The sequence below is a fragment of the Pogona vitticeps genome, chromosome 6 (assembly GCF_051106095.1).
Source record: "Pogona vitticeps strain Pit_001003342236 chromosome 6, PviZW2.1, whole genome shotgun sequence".
NCBI classification, from domain to species: domain Eukaryota; kingdom Metazoa; phylum Chordata; class Lepidosauria; order Squamata; family Agamidae; genus Pogona; species Pogona vitticeps.
In genome coordinates, this window is record NC_135788.1 from 89109137 (window position 1) to 89130236 (window position 21100).

At 41.6% G+C, this 21100-nt stretch overlaps 1 protein-coding gene across 2 annotated transcripts; it reads right to left on the reverse strand.

The window, feature by feature from the left end:
* Nucleotides 1–105: 105 nt before the first annotated feature.
* CNP (2',3'-cyclic nucleotide 3' phosphodiesterase) lies at nucleotides 106–19375 on the reverse strand. 2 transcript variants are annotated; one of them, XM_073004165.2, is made up of 4 exons: nucleotides 19200–19375; nucleotides 9839–10508; nucleotides 5302–5444; nucleotides 106–3836 (listed from the first exon to the last, which is right to left on the reverse strand). In XM_073004165.2, exons 2-4 carry the CDS (start codon nucleotides 10452–10454, stop codon nucleotides 3384–3386), a joined length of 1212 nt encoding a protein of 403 aa, XP_072860266.1. In that variant the 5' UTR covers nucleotides 10455–10508; nucleotides 19200–19375; the 3' UTR covers nucleotides 106–3383. The 2 variants fall into 2 exon arrangements, with proteins under 2 accessions (XP_072860266.1, XP_020667361.1); XM_020811702.3 differs by lacking the exon at nucleotides 19200–19375 and adding an exon at nucleotides 17957–18164.
* Nucleotides 19376–21100: the final 1725 nt, after the last annotated feature.

Genomic DNA, 21100 nt, shown 5'->3' on the forward strand with positions numbered 1-21100 from the left:
GCTACAGATGGATTTTAGTAAAACCCACCCCTCTACATATGTAATCTCAAAGTCCACATGGTGACAGCATTAGCAGTGTTGTAACAAGCAGCACAAAGACAAACGTTTCTGTATATTAATAATATTTATTTCAATATCCTCTACAGTTGCTTTAAATCTAAGCTGCTATTTAGCCTTGAATGGGAGTTAAAGCATTTTTTAAAAAATATATTATGCCAGTTGGAAACCACTGAAATTCCCTACTTCCTGTAAGTAAAAAGAGACTGACTGTATTCAGGATACACATATTAACAATAATTGGGCTATTAGACAAGCATGAGACATTGCAAAATCTGGAACAAGTATCACACACAGTTATGTTGTGATGGGTATTTCCTGGCCAACATTGTTAGCATGACTAGCTTTCTCCTTGTGTAACAAAACATTTGAGAAAGGTAGATTGATCAGAACAACCACCACCACCTATCTTACTTTCAATATTCAATGGGAGGAATGTTAGCCTTCATGTGAAGTCTGTTTAGGCTGAAATCATGCATTCCATTTCTAATCTGAGCAGTTAATACTTATGCTAATCTGTCTGATTACATTCACATGAGCAAAGCAGTAGACAAGGTCTATAAGGATTACTCCAAATGATGTGTTTGCCATCTTTCCTGTTCTCTCCCTACATTGTCTAAAAGATATTTCCCACAGTGAAAGTCATGTTCACTGAGGTTATATGAGAGTCTCACAGAGGGTTGCAGGGAGGATCCTCACGTCTAACTTAACCTTGCATATAGCTACTCAGATGTGGGAGTACATTAGGTTCCCCAGATTCTCTGTGGATTGCACAATTTTGCAACAAGCTATAAAAGTTGGGAAGGGAGGAAACTCCAGATTTGGAATGCACTTGTATTTAACAGTATTTTCAAATGCCACACACAAATGCTGCTGTGGCCAGAATACACAAAGGTAAATTCATTTAGCTGCCTACTTTATTGGCATTTTTAAAGCAATGCTGTGATGCTGGTGACTATGACTACCAAGCGCAGCTGTGTAATGCAAAAACAGCTGGTTCCTGCTTTAAAGTGGCTTGGAGTTTATTCAATTGTCTATCTAAAATACTACAGCAGTAGCAGACAGAGGGCATGATCCAGCAAAGATTTTAAGGTGCCTGGTTTGCCCTTTGGTTTTAGAGTGTGTTTAACTGACAACATACTGTGTACCAATATACTGTTAACAAAATCAAAAGATCTATATATAGACACTCAGATAAATTCCCAATTTGAGTTCACACTAGAATAGGTCCACTGAATCAGTGGGACTTCTATAAATGACTTAGTCCCTCTTCATTCAGCTCGTTTGTGCTTACTAGGACAAACACTTGCTTTTGGATCTCATCTTGCATATTTAATCAGTATAAAAAAGAATCCAGTGGAAATTCTTCATGCTTACTGGACTCTATGTATTTAAGGTAGGGCTGTGCAACATGCAGCTTTCAACATAATTGGACTGCAAATCCAACAACCTCAGCCAGCAGAGTCAGTGGGGAAAGACAATGGGATTTGTAGTCTAACAACATCTGGGAGGCCAAATTTTTCCCTGATTTTAGAAAACCTTTTTAAATGGTTAGTCTTTCCTTGCTGTGTGTGTTTCAAGTGCACAACAGTACTGACAACTGTATTTTACACACTACTATTAAAGCTGAAATCCTATATAACACTACTGACTGAACCCAGTGGGACTAGTTGCTGAGTTGACATGCACAGGATTGTGTAATATGTATAGCATTTTAATGTGTTCCATGTGCTTCACATAAATTATTTTTTCAATGTCCAAAACCATATTGTAAGATAAGCAAAGCCCTCTGTGTACAGCACTATCAGATTATGATGAATATTCAAAGGGCACTGCCACTTAATCCAAATACTCGTTCATTGACAAGTAATTTTACAGATCACCACTTTTTCCTACAGCTCCACTGGACTTACTATGATATGCCACAATGTCCATCATCTATAAAACAGAAAAAGAAATCTCACCCATTATGTGTTGATGCCTATGTCTCTCTGCTTACTGTGGCTACAAGTGAAGTTTTTTTTTTTCTCAGCTAAATAGTCCCTGAGGCAATTCTGACAACCTGGTGCCCTCCATAACTAGTGGACAGAGATGAGGGAAATTACAATCCAAAATACGCAGATTGCACCAAGTTGGGAAAAGTTGATCTAAGGCCTCCCTTGTGAGTTACCAGTCCCTAATGAATAGCTAGTATCTGGTTTAAAGATTCAGAAGAAATGTGTGCCAGAGGGGGAATGAAAAGATGAATAGGCTGCTTTACCTCTTCTAGCAGAAATTATGAGGAAATCCAAATATTCCCATTGCTTAAGAAACTGGTTAATATTAAGACAAGATCCTCATCTCTGTCCAATCAAAGGAGTTCACATTCTGCAAGGACTCCACACAAATTGCTCTATTTTCTTGATTATTTAAATGCTTTTTGATTAAGGATTTATAGTTTTACCCATAAAACAGAAAAATAACTATCTTTTCACAACATGTTGGGGGGGGTCTGAATCACTATAGCAAGATTAACTGAGTTTAAGCATGTCTGGCTTTAAAGCCTTTTCAAAGATGAGTAAACAGAAGGAAGAACTTACAAAAGCATTCAGTTAAGACTGTGGCTGAGTTGTCAGCTGACTCTAAGACATCCTAAACTATCAATCTGACTTACTATACTAAATTCTGGGACAGGTTAAGTCCTCCTGTGCAACAGAATTAGTTGGTGGAGTTAACGTCAGAAGACAGATTGTACCACTTCAGAGTAGAGATACAGCCTCCCACTTTTTAATTCTCCCCCCCCCCGACTGAAAATAAAATACCCAAGGAAAAAAAATTAGAAGAGCAAAAAGAAATGTTCGAGCATTACCTTTTACCCGCAATTATGGCTTTCTCTTTTGCAGGGAGGTTTTATGTGGGGGAGACCACAGTTGGGGGATGGGCAGATGAAAAGGATTCCCTCTTGCAAACAAATACGCACAAAACCTTATAGTCTGAAGTGGTATAGTTCATTCTGTAGAAGCACTAATGTCTAAGGGTTTTTTTGTCAAACCCAGCAGTAGTATTTGAGGAGTGGGCTACCGCTTTCTTCATTAAAAAAAAGATACTTCAAAACACTTAAGTATCCAGATATTCAGCCACATTAATCTTAGTTCATAAATATAAAAAAGTGCCTGGGCATCTGTGTCTTGTTTTCTGAAGGAAGAGGGGGAAAGTGCCTCTGAAAAGACACTGTACTAGAACTTAGCAGGCACTGAGAAACAATGAGATGGGGGTAGGAATGGTCTTATAAAAGGTTACATATTACTTCACTGTAAAAGGAAAGGCAGCAGTGGTAGCAAGAGCCTTTAGATAATGATGCAGGCGTTAAAAGGTGATCCCCGTTTGCTACCACCTTGAGTGGGCACCAATTTTCCCTTTCCATAGTACCCAGAAAAGATGGCTCTCACCTCAATCTTCTTGGAAAGCAAAAGCATCCACATCCCATTCCCATAGGACAATAGCTTCCCACCCCCAATCTCCCCCACCTCCTCGCCTTTGTTCCCTGCTTTTTCCAGCTTGACAAATTCCAGAAGATCGATGCCAGTTTGGACAGCTTCTACCCCACTAGCACAGCCCAGGGTCACATGGGCCCGGCTGCCTTTGGGGAGATTAACAGCTGGCTGAAGCACATCCACGTCGTTTGGCCACAGAAGCATTTGCTGCTCGTTCAGTTCCACACGGGCCCCAGCAGTTCTTGGGGTGATGAAAAGGGCAGAGATGGTCAGGAAAAAGGCTTTTCCGTAAGAGGACTTCACAATCTGTGGGAGAAATTGTTTCTTTTAAGGTTGACCTGATATTGAAAATGCTGCTTTAGCTCAATAGAGCTTGTTCTGTCTTTGTTATACACAGTGAACTAAAATAACATCTGGGATAGTTACTTCAAACTGCCTCACAAATAAGTTCACACAAATTTACTAATCTATGTTCTAAAACAGAGCAATCTGGTTATTGAACTAGTACTTGTAGTATTTTTGAAAATATTTCATCCTTATCCATAACAGTTTGGTGTATTTTATTGCAAAATAAAAGCAAATAATAGTTCCATAAAGTAAAATACATGATAATCATGTAAGAACAGTTAAGACATGAACTGATAAAGATACCTAAATTAAAATGCCAGGACAATAAAGTTTTGATGTGGTGCTGAGTAGACAACAGTGTCACTGCTGTTGAGATTGCTCTTCCTCCTCTCTCCTCCCAATAAGGCTCTCCGCCTTGTCATTATAAAATGCATACACCCACAATAAGAAAAGCCTCTTCTGAAGATCTTTAGACACCAGCAGGTTGACATAAAGAGTTCCTTCAAGCATTTGAGGAACCAAGAATTTTGGGGCAAACACTGGGAACTGGGAGACTGAAACCAAATGGGAACTAGCTCAATGTTTTGTCAATTTACAATACGATTTTATTTGGCTATAGCAGTCATAGTTCTAGCAAGTTGCCTTATGCATTGCCTAATGACTTCAGGAGGTATTTGAAAGCAGGCTAACATATATTGCATCACAGTATCCCAGTCTAAAGGTTACTAGAGCACTAATCCTTGGGACTGGGCTTCATATGACCAGGGACATAGAGATAGCTGGCAAACCATCTAAAGCTGGCAAACTGTACTCCTAGCTACTAATGGCAACCAGGCCTAAGTGACCAAGTTTGACCATAGAGCACTGCCAAGCTACAGACCCCTTCTAGGGAGAGCACTACAGGTTGTCTGTCTTTTTGTCATTATGGCAGCCCTATGATGCAAACACCGAGACCCTTTTTGGTTGAAGTTAATGACAAAAATCCTTTAATTACACTAAACACTGACATGTAACAAGTTTCACTGCCTGGAGGAGACTTTACCAAATCTGAAAGGTACCCATTAACAAGTCATTTACAAGAGGATCTTCCCCCTCACACCACATTTCACAGTGTATAGCAAGCTCCCCAACTCCTTCTTCTGTAGCATTTTCAGAGGACTGAAAGGACTGGTATCAGCAAGGTGAACAGGGAAGTCAGTTTCAGCCATCTTAAATGCATGTACTGTACCTCAATTCTGATCTGACCCAGAATTTTATGGGGGAATTTTGCTCATTTAATGGGGTGGTGGTGGACATTTTGTCTCTATAATGGAGTCTTTTCCCATCTGAAAAAACAGGACAATATAGCTACACGTTCTATCCTGAAAGTTCATTCATGAACTATCCTGTTACGGCCCAGAATGAAAGGATGAAAAGCTCTCACCTCTTGCTGTGCATAGTCTTCTGCTCCTGGGGCCTTTCCAAAGTCAGTAAACTTTGTTGTACAGTGCAAAACGCCAGGTGGTCTTTTCACAAAGTACCCAGTCAAGTCAATTTTCATTTTGGGGTCTTCACTAGATTGCCCAACTGCAAATAAATGGGAATAGAATAAGTCAAGGCAAATCAGTTTCACGGGGGTGGGGGGATCCTACACAATCTCTCCACCCTCAACTTCTCCTTTTCATGCAGAATTAGTTTTAAACTTTGATAAGAGCAGACACCAAGTCAATAAACAATTCTGTTCTTCTTTCAATGTGCACAGGCCTCCCTGTCAATAAGGGAATTCACAAATATCTATAGTGAATGCTGTTCTTTGTTCAACTTGTGTTTGGAAAATATGTAGCTATCATGTTATGCTAAATGTTAGAAATGCTGGTAAATCAAGTTCTAGAAAACAGACTTGCCTGGAGGCCTTGGATTTTAAGCATAATAGTTACCTCTTAATATCAAGATGCAACAGAGACACAAAGTTGGAGGGGCACCAACTCCAGCCAGTCCAGCTTTGATGAGTACTTTTGACCAGTCACAGATATTACAACAGGGATGGAGAATGTCTTGCCTCAGCTGGTGCCTTCACCTCCTAGCCAACACAGGTCAACTCTAAGGGACAGTGGATGCTGGTCTTACCAACAGCTGGAGGGCCACACATTCCTTACCAGTTGCATTAGGAGATACCATGGCCCTGCAGCTGCTGCCAAAACCAGTACTTCTGTATTATCTTCCCTCACCTGCTGCCTTCTTGAGGTGTTGGGACTCCTGCCTTCCTCCAGCCAACACACCCTGAGGAGACCCGAGTTTGGGAATGCTGATGCAGAACAATAAACAACCATGAGAGCAGAGTGCTGCAAGTTTCCCCAGCCCTGCCTAGAGTCACAGCCTGCCACCTACAGGGGTGGAGAACCCACAGTGCAAAATAATCATATCACCCATTTTGAAGTGTTAGATATTTCTGTGCAGCAGAAAAGGAGATAACTCTGACACCAACCATTTGGCTCTTCTTATGTTTAGCTGCAGAGCTCAGAAATGTTACTTTTCTCGACTCCCAGAAAACACTATGTTTTTCAGGGGATTCTGGGAACTGTACTCCCTCCAAAAATATAATTTTTGGTGAGCTCTATCTAGTACTAAATATCCAATCTACCCTACCCCTTCAAATGCACACGAACACTGATTTCAGTCCTTTAGGACCAAGATGGAAAGCACAATTATTATATTCTCATGGCAAGAACTTAGTATAATTTTGAGTTTGCATTTGAAGCAATGCCCCCACAATGTTGGCAGGAAGCTTATAACTTGCCAGTGTGGCCGTAGCCACGGTTAGGGATGTGTTGATAAATGTTAAGAGTAACTTAGACCAAACTAGATCAGATTTAGTTAGGGTTAATTTTTGTGCCAAAGTTATCTAGATAACCTCTCTAAGGTTTTAGCATCATGCCTGATGCTGGTGGACAAACAACAGAAAAATATACCTTTGGGGCAAAACTCCTATTCAAAAATATCCTGTGTATTTACAGAAGAAGAGTATTTTAGAATCCATGCAACCTGAATTTTCATTTGAAAAATAAAACCTAAATGTAAGTTAAAACTCACAAAGAGCCAAAACAGACACGGTTTGACATGTGAAAAAACAACAGAAAAAATGGTGTGTGTGTGTGTGGGGGGGGGGGGGGGGTTTAGTACTGCTACAGGAGTTTTTCTCACTTTCCAGAGTTTGTAAATTAACTTGTTTTCTTGGTGGTTGGTCCAAGAATTAGATTCCTTTGAAGTCTGAGTGCTCAGGCATGAAAGAATGCTTAAACAACTATATATGTGTTCAGTTCTCACTGAGGTCAAAATTATGGATTTATGGGCTATCTGTTTTTGTCCTAAGCAAGCCCAGTCCCTGCATGTTCCGGCACTTCCCCACTATTACGTAGAGAAACAGAAGAAAACGTGTGACTCCTAAGATACTGCTGGAATGTAACCCTCAGGAGCCCTTGTCAATACAGCTCATGTCAAAAGACTGGAGTTGATATCTAATGCTTAGAGGGAATCATCTTCTCCATTTCTGCTACAGAGGGTGTAAATGTTTAGGGGGAAGGTTAAGGCTTATACAAGTCACAATTCACCCAAATTTTCACAGGATTTTCCAATAGTTTAATAGGTGTGTGGGCATATGTCAAGGTTACTGTACCCCTTGGCTAGATTCATATAATCCCTTTCCATGTGTGCAGTGCTCTGTTGTGTAAGTGGTAGGGATATTCAAAAGCTCACACAAAGATGTCTCTGTTAGTTCCTTTCACAAATATAAGCCCCACCAAAAACACAGCAATGATTGACTTGTGAAACAATAAGCCAGAAAACTGTGGGCACAGCACTATATTTTGCCATTCACAACAGCATACTAAGGATGTGGACTTGAGCCGTGGCACTCACTGTCAAGTCAGACATAAATTGCACCAGTGATCTGACTCAGACTCAATTTGGATTTTTTTTTTCACCCAGTGACTCGGACTTGACTTGCAACACCCACCGAACCCTCCTTTTTTTCTAGAGGAAAAAAAATTTTTTAATAGGGACTTGGAACTCCGGACTTGGTACCAAAGACCTGGACCCAAATGCTTGACAACATCTCTTTTGAGTAACAGGAGCCTAATTCTGCACAAAAATACACAGATGGGAAAGCTACTCAACTTGCATAAATATATACAGGTTGCATTCTCTGTCTTTTCTTGGAGGGGAGATAATTAGCACAGAGTATAAAGTGTAAGTACTACTGTACTAGGAAATGCACAGAAGTATGGTTTTGGTAGGGATTCTTTTAAAAATTAAGTTATGTTGGCAGCTTAGAAAAGGAAGCAGTTTTATATTAAGAGGTCCCTCCTGATACATGACGGCTGAAAGATTCTTTGAGTTACAGTCCCAAAAAGTAATGTTTTCTTCTTCTCAGCCACTTAGAATCACCATAATCATGGCTCTATTTATCTTCAATCAAAAGCCATGCTGCTTGGGAGAGTATGGGGCTAAGAGTCCCGAAAAGTAACTCCTCCACACTCTGTGAAAGACAACTGAAGCTTTTACTGTAGAGGGTATTGGTACAGGTGCTAATTTTCCCACTAACCTATATAGAGATAATATTTAAAAAAAAATGGAAAGCTTTTATTCTGCAAATGCACCGCAATCTGGTTCTTGGTCCACATAAAGTATCTATTGCCTATACACCTCTAGGTCAAAGAGCTAGCTTGAGACCTTCACCTTAAGCTACTGAAAGCTCTTACCATATTTTCCCTCCAGCCACTCAGATCCTTCAGAACGATGTGTTTGAAAAATCAGACACACATACGGTGCCAGAAATCATCTAACAATGACTGAACACAAAATGAAGGCAATGTAATTTAAAATTGGGATAAACAGTAGTCTTCCAGCTTCTAAAGGAGCTCTGCTTTTAATGGTGTACCAACAATGTTTTCTAGTTCTGCTTTGAACTGGCAAATGAAAAAATATATTAAGAGAGATTACTGCCACATTTCAGTATAGCAAAGGAAAAAAAAACGGAGCTGGGGAAAACTCTTCTTCTTTGGGCCAGGGAACTACAACATCCTTATACTGGCTGAGGAATTTTGGGAAGCAAAATCTAAAGTGATTCACCCTAACTCTCCCAAAAAGGCAACCAAAGGTCAAAACTTTCAAGAAGAGACAGGTTGGGGATCCTGTCTTCTGTCAGAAGGGGGAGATATCCATGGCTTGGCAGAGGAGAAAGAAACTAGAGTGCAAGGAGCAGGTACTAGTCCATACACTATTTATGCATACTGGCAGCAAAGAACCAAGAGAAGGAGAACAATACATCTGCTTCACAGGACTATTTTATCGTATGGCAAAAGAAACACTTTGTAGGTTCATGAGTGTTCTGCATCAAAACCTACCTTAAAACAATCTGCAACAGGGTGAATAAAAATCATTTTTAAAAAAAATCAAGTTGATCTAAATCACCATTTAAATCATAATTTGAATTTTAAAATGCTTTTTAAAAACATTATATCATCAGAAAAATCATATTAAAAAAATTAAATTGTGTTTTAAATTATGATTTAAACCAAGTCCACCTGCTCTGCAATCACAGTTATGCAGATTTAAAACATTAGTCTTGTTTTGATTCAGTGTAATGCATTCGGTGGCGGTGTAATGCATTCTGTTTTCACCACTAAACATTTCTAATTATTGAGGCCATTTCTATAAGGCATTGTATGGCACAAAGATAAAAGTCACCATGAGAAACAGAAACTTAGTTGGTGCCTTCTAAAGGGGTGGGGCGGTTAGGTTTTGTTGCACAAGCATAGAATATGGAATCTTCAGAAGATAAACAAAGAATCCCATTAAGCATAAACATGCTGGGAGCTCGGCAGTCATGCTCTTCTAGTGCTCACCAGCAGCAGGCCAACAATCATAGGTTAGTAGAAGGCAGGTTTTAAACAGATAAGACTAAAAGCTCTTAAGGGACCCACAATGCTTATTGGCTTCCTTCTTGAAGACTTTAAAACTAGCAAGCTCATCCAAAAATGCCTGCCCGGTTTTACGCAAGTTCTCTGAGCTCCGTTTGCTCAAAAACCATCCAAAGTACAAGGGAGGGAAGTCTTTTTCTAAGCTGGGCTTCAGCTTCTTGACTTCATCCACTGAAAGTTTCCACTGATTTTTATCCTTGAGTTGCAAGCAATCCAGTTTCCACGAGGTTTTGGGCTCCACGATGATGACCTGGTAACGGTACTTATCCGCAATATCAAAGAGCTGCTCCAATCGCTCTCGTTCATGGTGGGTGTCGTCCACTACCAGCACACTGATGTCACGCTTGCAATAGTCACCTAGATCCTCATCTACCTTGCTGTATTCATCGGGAATGGCACTCCTGATGGCTGGCTGGATTTTGTAGTTGTCAGCAGAGATAATTTTGCAAGCATCTTTATACTTGTCGTGGATAGCGTGTGCCAAAGTGGACTTTCCACTGCCTGGCAGGCCTCGGAGAATGAAAAATGTTTTCGATTCCCGTATGGTAGCAATTGTTTCGTCGTCATCCAAGAAGGGGAACTGCAAACTCTCAGGGCGCTCTTTGGGCTGGGAGGACATTTTCCTAAATATCTTGGGCAGGAACGCGTGGCTCTTCCGGCCAAAGCCTTTGTTCTGGAAATCAGGAGTAGGGAGGAGATGGGAGGAAAGAAAGGAATATACAGTAGTTTTATTAGAACATTCCAGAGAAAGATACCATCTTTTGGCCCTGAATAATAGACCACTGTTTTCAATCCAAACTGGAGAGGGATTGTTTGTTTGTTTTTTTGTTATTGCTGCTGCTGCTGGCTTTTCAGATGGACACAAATGGCCCAGTGATGGCTTTAAATGACGCTATTATATCAAATGAGAATTCCAGAAGCAGCACCATGTCTGTTTGTTGTATAAAAAATTCTACAGCAGCCTTCCACAAGCTAGACCAATTCACCCTGATGTACTTCACCACACCCCACATCACCCTTGAAACCTGTAGTCTAGTCTTTCCAGAGGTCACCAGGTTGGAGAAGGTCCTTAGGCTTAAAGATGATTTATTGAGACATGTTTATCATTTGTTATTGTTTAGTCATTTATTTTATTTTATTTTATTTATACCCCGCCTATCTGGTCGGTGAGGACCACTCTAGGCGGCTAACAACAGTAAAAGGATACAATAACAATATAACTGTTGTGTCAATTAAATTGTTGTGTCAATTAAATGTCATTAAGTTGTGTCTGACTCTTCATGACCCCATGGACCAGAGTACACCAGGCCCTCCTGTCTTATCATAGTTTATCATACCCCTATCTTTTTACAGGAAGTGTGTTTAGTCTCCAAAGTGTTTATGAGGGCTAGTGTTATGATATGCAGGATAAATTTCTGTTTAGTGGTCCCTGTTCACAGTCTTTACTAACCTTCCTTAAATCTAGCCTTCCAAATATGCTGGACTAAAATTTTCATTATCCTCATACTGTATATCTATTTTAATCTGAACTATTTTAGCCTGAACAAACTTTTCAATCTATGATGAGATCAGCTAGTCAAAATCCCCCCTTCTGCACAAGAATTGAAAGCTGAAGAAGCCTCATCTCTTTTTGTGCTTTCAGTCAACAAAAAGATGCACCCAAAGAATACTTTCTATGAAAAACAGCAACAAATGAAATAAGTCTTCTCAGATGTGCTGACCCTTGGAGCTGGAAAGCACAGAGCTTAAGAGGTGATGCAGGAGGAGCCCGTAAGGAGAGACTGAAAATGATGCATGCATCTTAAATTATTATTAGTTGGATCTTGAGATTGCAGTGGCTTCAGCAGAGTCTATAATGGGATTTGGCTGCAACCTAAGACAAAAACAAAAAACATCACTCCCAGTCCTTGACTCCCACAGTTTGATGTGCACCAGATGTGATAACATCATTTTCAAGCAAAACCGTTAACAGCCACACTGCTGGGGATAAAGAGTTCTAGTCCAACACCAGGATGACTGGTTCCTGTCACCTTGAAGACCAACACATTTCTTAAGCGTAAACCTGAGAAGCACCATTTCTATTAGCACATTAGAGACAGCTGGGCACACTACTTGTTGGCACTGAGCTGCACAGACTGCACCTACAGACCAGAATTCTGTATGCTCCTGGGGAAAAATGAGATCCATCTTTATACAGTACTTCAGTTGCATGGTACAGTGAAGATGCTGCTTGTGTTTGGCCAAGACAAGAGAATCTGAGTGTTATGGCACTATTTGACAAAAACAGCTGCTTGGAGAACAGAAGTTAACAATGGCTTTTTAAAAAAAGAAAGAAAAGAGAAAACAAAACAATAATAAGAGGGTAGACACTGTGAGCTTCAATTGTTTTGCAATGAAACTGAAATAATACATGCTTGTGTTAAAATGGGTGGGAGGAGACATGGACAATGGTACCACACAAGCCTGTCTTAAGAGGAGAACTTGGATTATTTTCCAGTGGAACAATTTGTCTCATTCTGTGCAAAATAGGTCCTCTCCTCCCCTTCCCCCTCTCTATTTTAAAAAAAAAAAGCTATCAGGATGGAACAGATAACAAGGCAGGCACTGCAATTTCGCTCAGCACCCCCCTCTCCCATTAAAAAAATCTTGTTATAGACTGCAGATACCACCATAACTTATGAGGCTGAAAACATACTTCTTAAAGAAACAAAGGGATGTATTACAATGCTCAATAAAACCAGATCAGCAAATCACAGATATTAAGCCACTCATTGCTTTCCACAAAATTCCCACATGAAAAACCACTTGTATTCGGAAGCATCATTTAGAATTTTTTAAACTACAGTATATTACATTTTTAAAATAGCTCTTTAACAACTATACTCAAAAGCTGCATGCAGCAGCCTTGGACTGAAGGGCTCCATAGCCCTTGGCAGCCAAGAAATGCATGCAGGATAGTGTATGGAATTCAGTGCAGGCAAGTGAGGGGGCTGGTATGCTCCAGTCCTCCTCTGCACCCAACATAGAAAGCAAACAGACTGCTACAGACATACATTTCTGTCCCTCCTCTGCTAGTTTCGAACAAGTTAGTAAAAATGTTTTACAGATGAATAAGTTAGGGGTGAGGGTAGGGTCTTGTTTACATGGCTAGTAGACACAGTCATGTAACACATATTACAATGTATACATCCATTAAGGCAGCTTCTTCAAATTAATCTGAGTTAACTGCCAGATAATAAAGATGCAAGCACCAGAGAATTCTCTGCATCTGAGGTTCCCAACCTTAGGTCCCCAGATGATGTTGGACTACAGCTCCCAGCCACCTTGAAGCTAGTCCAACATCTGGATTCAGTAATCCACTGAAGGTTCTGCAGCACAAGTTAAAGAATGCTTACAAACCATATATAGATCACAGGAACTTGCAAAATAACCTTGTAACAGTGGGACTGTAAAGATACAGCAAAACAAAGAAAAGGGTACAATAAGCTGAATAGATCTCATGCTCCTGGGAGAAAAATCAGCCATAAAAATACTTTTGGATTTTTTACTCTAAATCTAACCAAACTGTGAAAATACAAATGGCACTTCTTTTCAATTAAAAGTTGAGCATACATGCATTTTCATTAATTATTACATGTTTATTTTCCACATGGCCAGCTACAGATTGACTGGTGTTCATGTGTCACCTATGGCTTGATGCCTTTTGAAGGCAACACAATTTGAATTTCCAATAGCGGCATTTAACTTTTAAGAGGAAAGTTTTCTTCTAAATCAGTGCTTCCCAACCTTGGGTCCCCAAATGTTCTTGGACTACAACTCCCATAAATCCTATCCAGCAAAGCTAGTGGTGAAGGCTTCTGAGAATTTTAGTGCAAGAATATCTGGAGATCCAAGGTTGAGAATCACTGCTCTAAATAGCTGCAGAATTACAACTTTAATATTTCATGATGAACTTTATCCCAGTCTTGGAAGTACGTTCACAAAAGCTACTAGTCCTCAAAATTTTTATAGTTTGCCAGTTCATACACATTATTCCTTTTACCATTTGAGACTTAAAAAAACTAATCTACCTTTTATAAAGCCTTTTTTATTGCCTCCCAGAGTAGACCTTTGGTCTAGATGGGTGGGGTAGAAATCTAATAAAATAAATACTGTACATAAAAATTCTTACCTGATCACCTCAAAATGTTTCTTGCTTACACTGTATTTATTCATAACCTTAATTTATTTTCCTGGATTAAGTAATATGAGTGAGCCGATAGCCTGCCTTTCAAGTTTTATATTTATATGAAGTTTATCATATTGATAATTAGCATGTTCAAAATGGCTGGTGGATTTTATCTTTTGAGAAAGAGTTGGAGAAGCCATATCTATGATATAAAGAGCAATTTAAATTTAATTTATTCCATGTAATTTGCATTTGGAATGCTGGCTCTGCTTGAGGTCCTCAATTTAAATGGTGGACAGAGACTGAACTTTATAATTAAACATTCAGTGGTGATGGTAGAAAACTCAATTTGATGTTGTTGTTTTTTTGGTCTGTTTTGTTTTCACGCTGAAATTCTGAATTCTGACAAACAGAACTCCAGGCATAATAGGTAAATAAATGTATATGTAAAACTGAAAGTAGCCAAAGTGTATATTAGTATGTGTACATGGCTGCAGTGCACTTGTATCCCCTACCTCCCAATTCATAATTATGGGAATTTTGTTGTTTGAAAAAAAGTTATACTTCTGGTACCAATATTGCTTCTCAGCCTGAAGAATTTCCACCAGAATCTATGATAATTCTGACCAAATAATTAAACCTACTAATTTCACTAACTTTCTTGGGAGGGGGAACTTTCTTGGAGCCCATGCATTTGCTTGAGGTGCTTTTCTCTTCCATACATATTAACATTTATTAGACTCCATCCTTCAGTGTTATTTTGGAGCCACCATGTATTTTATACATTATATAGTACTTTATTATTCTCCTTATATTTAAAAAACAAACAAATGATACTGATAAAGGATCAAATTTCTTCCATTTTTGTTGTTGATTGCATAGAGAAAAGAGTAGTAAGAAGATGTTGTATCTTTCTCCAAGACAGAGGCTAGTAGGGTTTGACCAAGAAGGGAAAATATACAGTATTCTCTTGACTAGACCATGCCAGGAGATTCCGTGGCATGAAGTAATTTTGAGAATAAAGTACTGTATATTCAAGCTCTTACTAATGGGATTCAAGTCCCCTGCCTTCCCCACATCAAGTGTCTGCATAGGGAAGGGGCATGATGGCTCTGGCATAGTTGGCTTTAAATATTAGCACGTTAGAGGAACAATCTGAGAGTAACCCATAACAGTGAAAAACAACATCTGTAAGATACCACAAGATATCTTAGTAATAGGTGTTTCTGTGATGCGCTGTATAGTCACATTCTTTGTGATCAGCTCAGTCACTCCCAATATTTATCAGTTCTATGTATATCCCACTTCTCTTCCAGCAGGGCTCAGGCCAGCATATGCAGTTCTCCTCCTCTTCACAACAGAACCTCTAAGAAAGGTTTTCCTGAAAGGGAATAACTAGCTGAAGGCTACTGAAATAGCTTCACGGCTCACTGGAACTGCTACACAGCACTGGCTTTGTCTCAAGAAAGAGACACTGTTAAGAGAAAACTGTCTGTTGTATGTCTACACAAGTCTCTGCTGTGTTTTTTTTTATTATTCCATTCCCTTCGCAATGGAACAGATAATTTGGCCCCAACTCTGCAGTATATATGATTGAAGCAGTCAATGACTCTAATACAGAGATACCAAAAAAAAGACTAAAAATATCACATGGGGCTAAAGGTAAAGGTAAAGGTTCCCCTTGAGAATTTTTGTCCAGTCGTGTTCGACTCTAGGGGGCGGTGCTCATCCCCGTTTCCAAGCCATAGAGCCAGCGTTTTGTCCAAAGACAATCTTCCGTGTTCACATGGCCAGTGCGACTTAGACATGGAACGCTGTTACCTTCCCACCAAGGTGGTCCCTATTTATCTACTTGCATTTGCATGCTTTCGAACTGCTAGGTTGGTGGGAGCTGGGACAAGTGACGGGAACTCACTCCGTCGCGTGGATTCGATCTTACGACTGCTTGGTCTTCTGACCCTGCAGCATAGGCCTCTGCGGTTTAGCCCGCAGCGCCACCACGTCCCTTCACATGGGGCTACCTGTTGCATTTTGATGGAAATCAGTGCCTTACACCTCTTAATTCTTTCCCTAAGAAGACACATTCAGAACAATTACACAAAAAGAAAAAGCTTCTGCTGCTCCCAAGGTAAGTAATCTTAAATCTTTCTACATCCAAGGTAAATATCTAGGGTATATACACATATTAAATTAAATCCATCCTTTTCAGGTAAATTAAGAAAGAAAGTGCACTGCCACTATCCTTTTGGTTTGAAGGAAAAGATAGAAACCTGAACTCTAGAGCCACATATATAGGGTTGTTCTTGCTTCCTGCTTCAATAAAGGTGCAAGACCCTTCTCCCCCTTGTGCATGCCTGAAATAGGAGTAGAACATTTATACCCACAAGTCACTGAAAAGAGAGATCTGGGAGGGGATGTTCTTAATCATCTGCAATGATTCACTGGTCCTTGCCTCCAATTATTTTTAAACTTTGTAAAAATAATGTGGCCTTCGAGATGCTTTCAGACCGTGAAGTTCAGAGATATATTTGCAATCTGTTCCAACCACCCTCTCTCTCAGCTGCATGTTGTGGTTCAAGACAGAATAGAAAAACAAAGATTACTAGCAAACCTAAATATAAATCAAATGCTATTGCAGCCCTACAGGGATAAATACAATGGGAGTGGAATGCCTAAGCAAGTTGTCTGTCTAACGGGTTCGTCAGAGGATAGCATGTGCATTTTGGTTCCTTGTAATGCTTCTCCCAAGAACACAAAAGAAACTAGACAAGATTATCTCTCTAAAGATAATCTTGCTAAGGAAGTGGACTTGCCCACAAAATCTCACATTAAAATGTGGCAATTAGTTTTTAAGGTGTCATCTTTGTTTTTGTTTAGGTTTTGCCTGATGCGTCAGCACAGACAAACATAGATACCTTTTCTAAAAATGTATAAAGATGATTTTTCTAAAGGCATCCCACACACCCCTTTCCCCCCACTGGGTTCTATAGAAGTGGGGAGGAAATTATGTCTTCTACCTATTGCATGCCAAACATGGCCCATAAACATTCAGTACTTGGCAAGACTGCAAGAAATGTAAGCTCTGTATCTGAGAGAGAAAAGTATGGGGTGGGGAAAGTTGGCACAAACATCATACAAACAACCCAGAACAGTTACTTCCTATCTAGTAGATACTGCCAACCTATGCTGCAAGGAAAAAAAGGGTGTAATGAAAAAAAAACCCTGAGTACTATAAAGCCTGTACATACAGGCTTCAGAAAGTATCTGTACTTTGACCATCATTCATATTGTCATTTCCAACTAAGCAATGTGAATTTCCACATTTGTTTTTACTTCTCAAAATTGGATGCAATTTCCCCTAAAAAAAAACTAAATATTTTGTTCTGTTGCATGGCTTGGTTAGTGTCATCCGTTATTTATGTTTAAACAAATCTACCGTGCAACTGGGGGAAACAAAACTCTAAATGTAGAGTTCTCCCAACTGTGAAGCAACGGTTTATGACTCCAAAAAACTGCATGAGTAAGTATCTGTTTTGTCTGACAAGCTTAAACAGGTGTGTTTTGAGTTTCAGTGAGTCTGGCGTTCCCCTTGGGAAGAATTTCATGAAACCTGTATACATGTTATTCCTAACATTAGTCTATGGGTTGTGAACACACAGCAAAATAGATAACCTCGTCTACCCCATTTGGGGCTGCCTTCTCCTACAGGACTTCCCTTGACAGGGGCTTCTCCCCCCCCCACTCTCGTCTGTCGAGTCAGCAGGTTTAAAGGGGGCACGACCCTCTGCTAAGCAAGAGCAGTGAAAGGCAGGCGACAGTTCCCCGTGAAGTTCCCCACTCCTGACATAAATTCCCGCCACAAGAGAAGAGTTTTATGATCTCCCGTAAAGGCAGGCACCCCTGCCCCGGGCTCCCAATGGAGAAGGCATGCAACCGGGGGGGGGGGCACTCACCATGGCAGCGCCACCGGGCGGAGGGAGGCGCAGAAGCAGCAAGAATCGACGCCTCTGAGGGGAAGAAGACCACCGAAGGGGCTCGTTGGCGTTTTGGAGGGAGGGCGCCTCCTCGCACCCCCTTTTCATACGCCCGGAGGCAGGGGCGAAGAAGAGGAGAAGCCACGCCTCCGGGGGTGTGTGTCCCTGCCTGGTACGGCGGAGAAGAGAAAGGGAAAGCAAACGGAAACAACAGCGCCGCTCGGGTGCCCCCCAAAGGCTGCAAGCCGTAGCGTGTGCCCATGGGCCACAGGAGCCGTCCCAGCTGTTCGGTTTGCCAATACAGTAATTCGGTATTCTGGAGTTGGGAGAAAGCGGTCCTTCAGATAGCAAATGTTGTGAGTTGCCAGGAAAGCGGCCAAAATCAACAAGGGGGTGGGAGCCATCTGGTCCTTGTACACAATGCCAAACCAAACTCTACCTAGGTCTTTATCAGGCTGGTCACCCAACGGGGGGGGGGTGTACAAAGGAAACATGAAAGTTAAAAAAAAAAGCAAGCCGTGGCTAGTTGTGTTTTGAGTTTCAGTGAGTCTGGCGGTCTCCTTGGGAAGAATTTCATGAAACCGGTATACATGTTATTCCTAACATTAGTCTATGGGTTGTGAGCACACAGCAAAATAGATCACAATCTAGATTGCTTGTTTCTTGGAGTAATCCAGTCTATTTCTTGGCAATCACATGACACATGGGGAAATAGACTCCAGCCCGAGCCCAATCCAACCCTAAAGTTCATTTCTGGTCCAGTTTTAAGACTTCTCCTATTTGGGACCAGCCGGGTGAGGTTCCCTGGCAGACGGAAGGGTCACTTTAAAGGAGATGCCATTAAAGGGGCCCTTTTCTGGTGCAATTAGGCATGCAGCCAGGTGACTGCACCCTAAATTAAGCCATTAGGAGAGGTGTGTTTACTTGCTGCTCTCCTCTGAGGCTCCCTTATCTCCTGGCAAGGCAACAATCCGTTGTGCATTCAGTTCTGCAGTGTTAAGATCCTAACTGACACAAGCCCCTCCCTGGCCAAAAAGCAAGCAACCACACACACAAAACAAGCCAGAACGTGAGAGGATTGAGGATGCCTTTCTATTTCTTAACTTCCACTTTCCTCCTGCACTCCAGAGACCTGTCCCGCCCAATTTATCCTCTGCTTTCCTAACGCCGCCCATTCCACTCGGCGTTATCCCTCAAATTAGGGACAAAATTCAACTTATACCTGTTTCAAAAAAGAAACCGTCGGTGCAACAGGTCTCCACAGCAGCTCTCCTCAGGAGCGCATCGCAGGAGTAAAAAATAAAAATAAATAAACTTCCTGTATTTATGCACCTCCCCGCCACGAGGCCAAGCAGAGCTGTTCGTCAGTCTCCTAGCGGAGAGTGAAACCTCCAGGCTGGCCCTCACGGCCCGGGCTCCCCTTCTCCTTCAGGAGAGGCCTCCCACCGCCCCCCTTCCTCTTCCCCAGTTCCTGCAAGCCTTTCTTTCCCACCCGTTCGCCCAAGCCCTCGAGCCTCGTCTACCCCATTTGGGGCTGCCTTCTCCTACGGGACTTCCCTTGACAGGGGCTTCTCCCCCCCCCCACTCTCGTCTGTCGAGTCAGCAGGTTTAAAGGGGACAGGACCCTCTGCTAAGCAAGAGCAGTGAAAGGCAGGCGACAGTTCCCCGTGAAGTTCCCCACTCCTGACATAAATTCCCGCCAAAAGAGAAGAGTTTTATGATCCCCCGTAAAGGCAGGCACCCCTGCCCCGGACTCCCAATGGAGCAGGCATGCAACCGGGGGGGGGGCACTCACCATGGCAGCGCCACCGGGCGGAGGGAGGCGCAGAAGCAGCAAGAATCGACGCCTCTGAGGGGAAGAAGACCACCGAAGGGGCTCGTTGGCGTTTTGGAGGGAGGGCGCCTCCTCGCACCCCCTTTTCATACGCCCGGAGGCAGGGGCGAAGAAGAGGAGAAGCCACGCCTTCGGGGGTGTGTGTCCCTGCCTGGTACGGCGGAGAAGAGAAAGGGAAAGCAAACGGAAACAACAGCGCCGCTCGGGTGCCCCCCAAAGGCTGCAAGCCGTAGCGTGTGCCCATGGGCCACAGGAGCCGTCCCAGCTGTTCGATTTGCCAATACAGTAATTCGGTATTCTGGAGTTGGCAGAAAGCGGTCCTTCAGATAGCAAATGTTGTGAGTTGCCAGGAAAGCGGCCAAAATCAACAAGGGGGTGGGAGCCATCTTGTCCTTGTACACCTAGGTCTTTATCAGGCTGGTCACCCAACGGGGGGGGGGGGGGTTGTACAAAGGAAACATGAAAGTTAAAAAAAAAGCAAGCCGTGGCTAGTTGTCAACCCCAGCCTTCTTTACTTAAAGCAAGTTTCAAAATGGGGGCGGCAGACTCACGTCAAAGATGCAGTTTTCGAATTTCACCTCTGCTGGTGCAGATTAAAAAGCCTCTCAATCTCAGAATAATTGACAAACATTTTGGTTTTAAGAGCAGGGTGTAAAATTCCAACCATGGTACAAGGAATGCTGTTTGAGAAGGGCACCCCCAGATGGCACTGGCAACTTGAGTCCCAAGTCACCTCTCCAAAGAGACTTGGCACAGACATCTCGTACCATCAGTTTTTGGACTCTTATCCACCATTTTTCTGCACTATGGATGAAGTGGTGGTGCTTAGTCTGTTGAAGTGGAATCGTCTCCACAAAAGCTTGCAATTTGATATTTTAGTGGTCCAAGGCATCACTCTTACATTTCTGTAATCTTAAGGACCACATGGCCTTTTCCTAATTCTCTCAGTGCTGATAGACAAATGGCTGTCAGTTGTTCAGCATTTCCCCATGGCCCTGTACTGAAACATACTGTACTGTAGTTCCTTTTTTTGGCTAAGAAAAGAGGCACACAGAGATGTGGCAAATCCTATATCAAAGCAGTTGGGATAAAATTTAGCTTATACACTAGATAAGCCAATTATAGCCAAATTGAAAGAAATACCTAGTGGCTGGAGAAACAGGAAGTCCAATTTGAGTGATGTTGAATAGACTTGCTTGGTTCTTGTTGGCTATTTCAAGCTAATTTCCATGACTCAATGAAAAGAAAAAAAGATGTGTAGTCCTCATATGCAAATCTGAAGGCAAAAG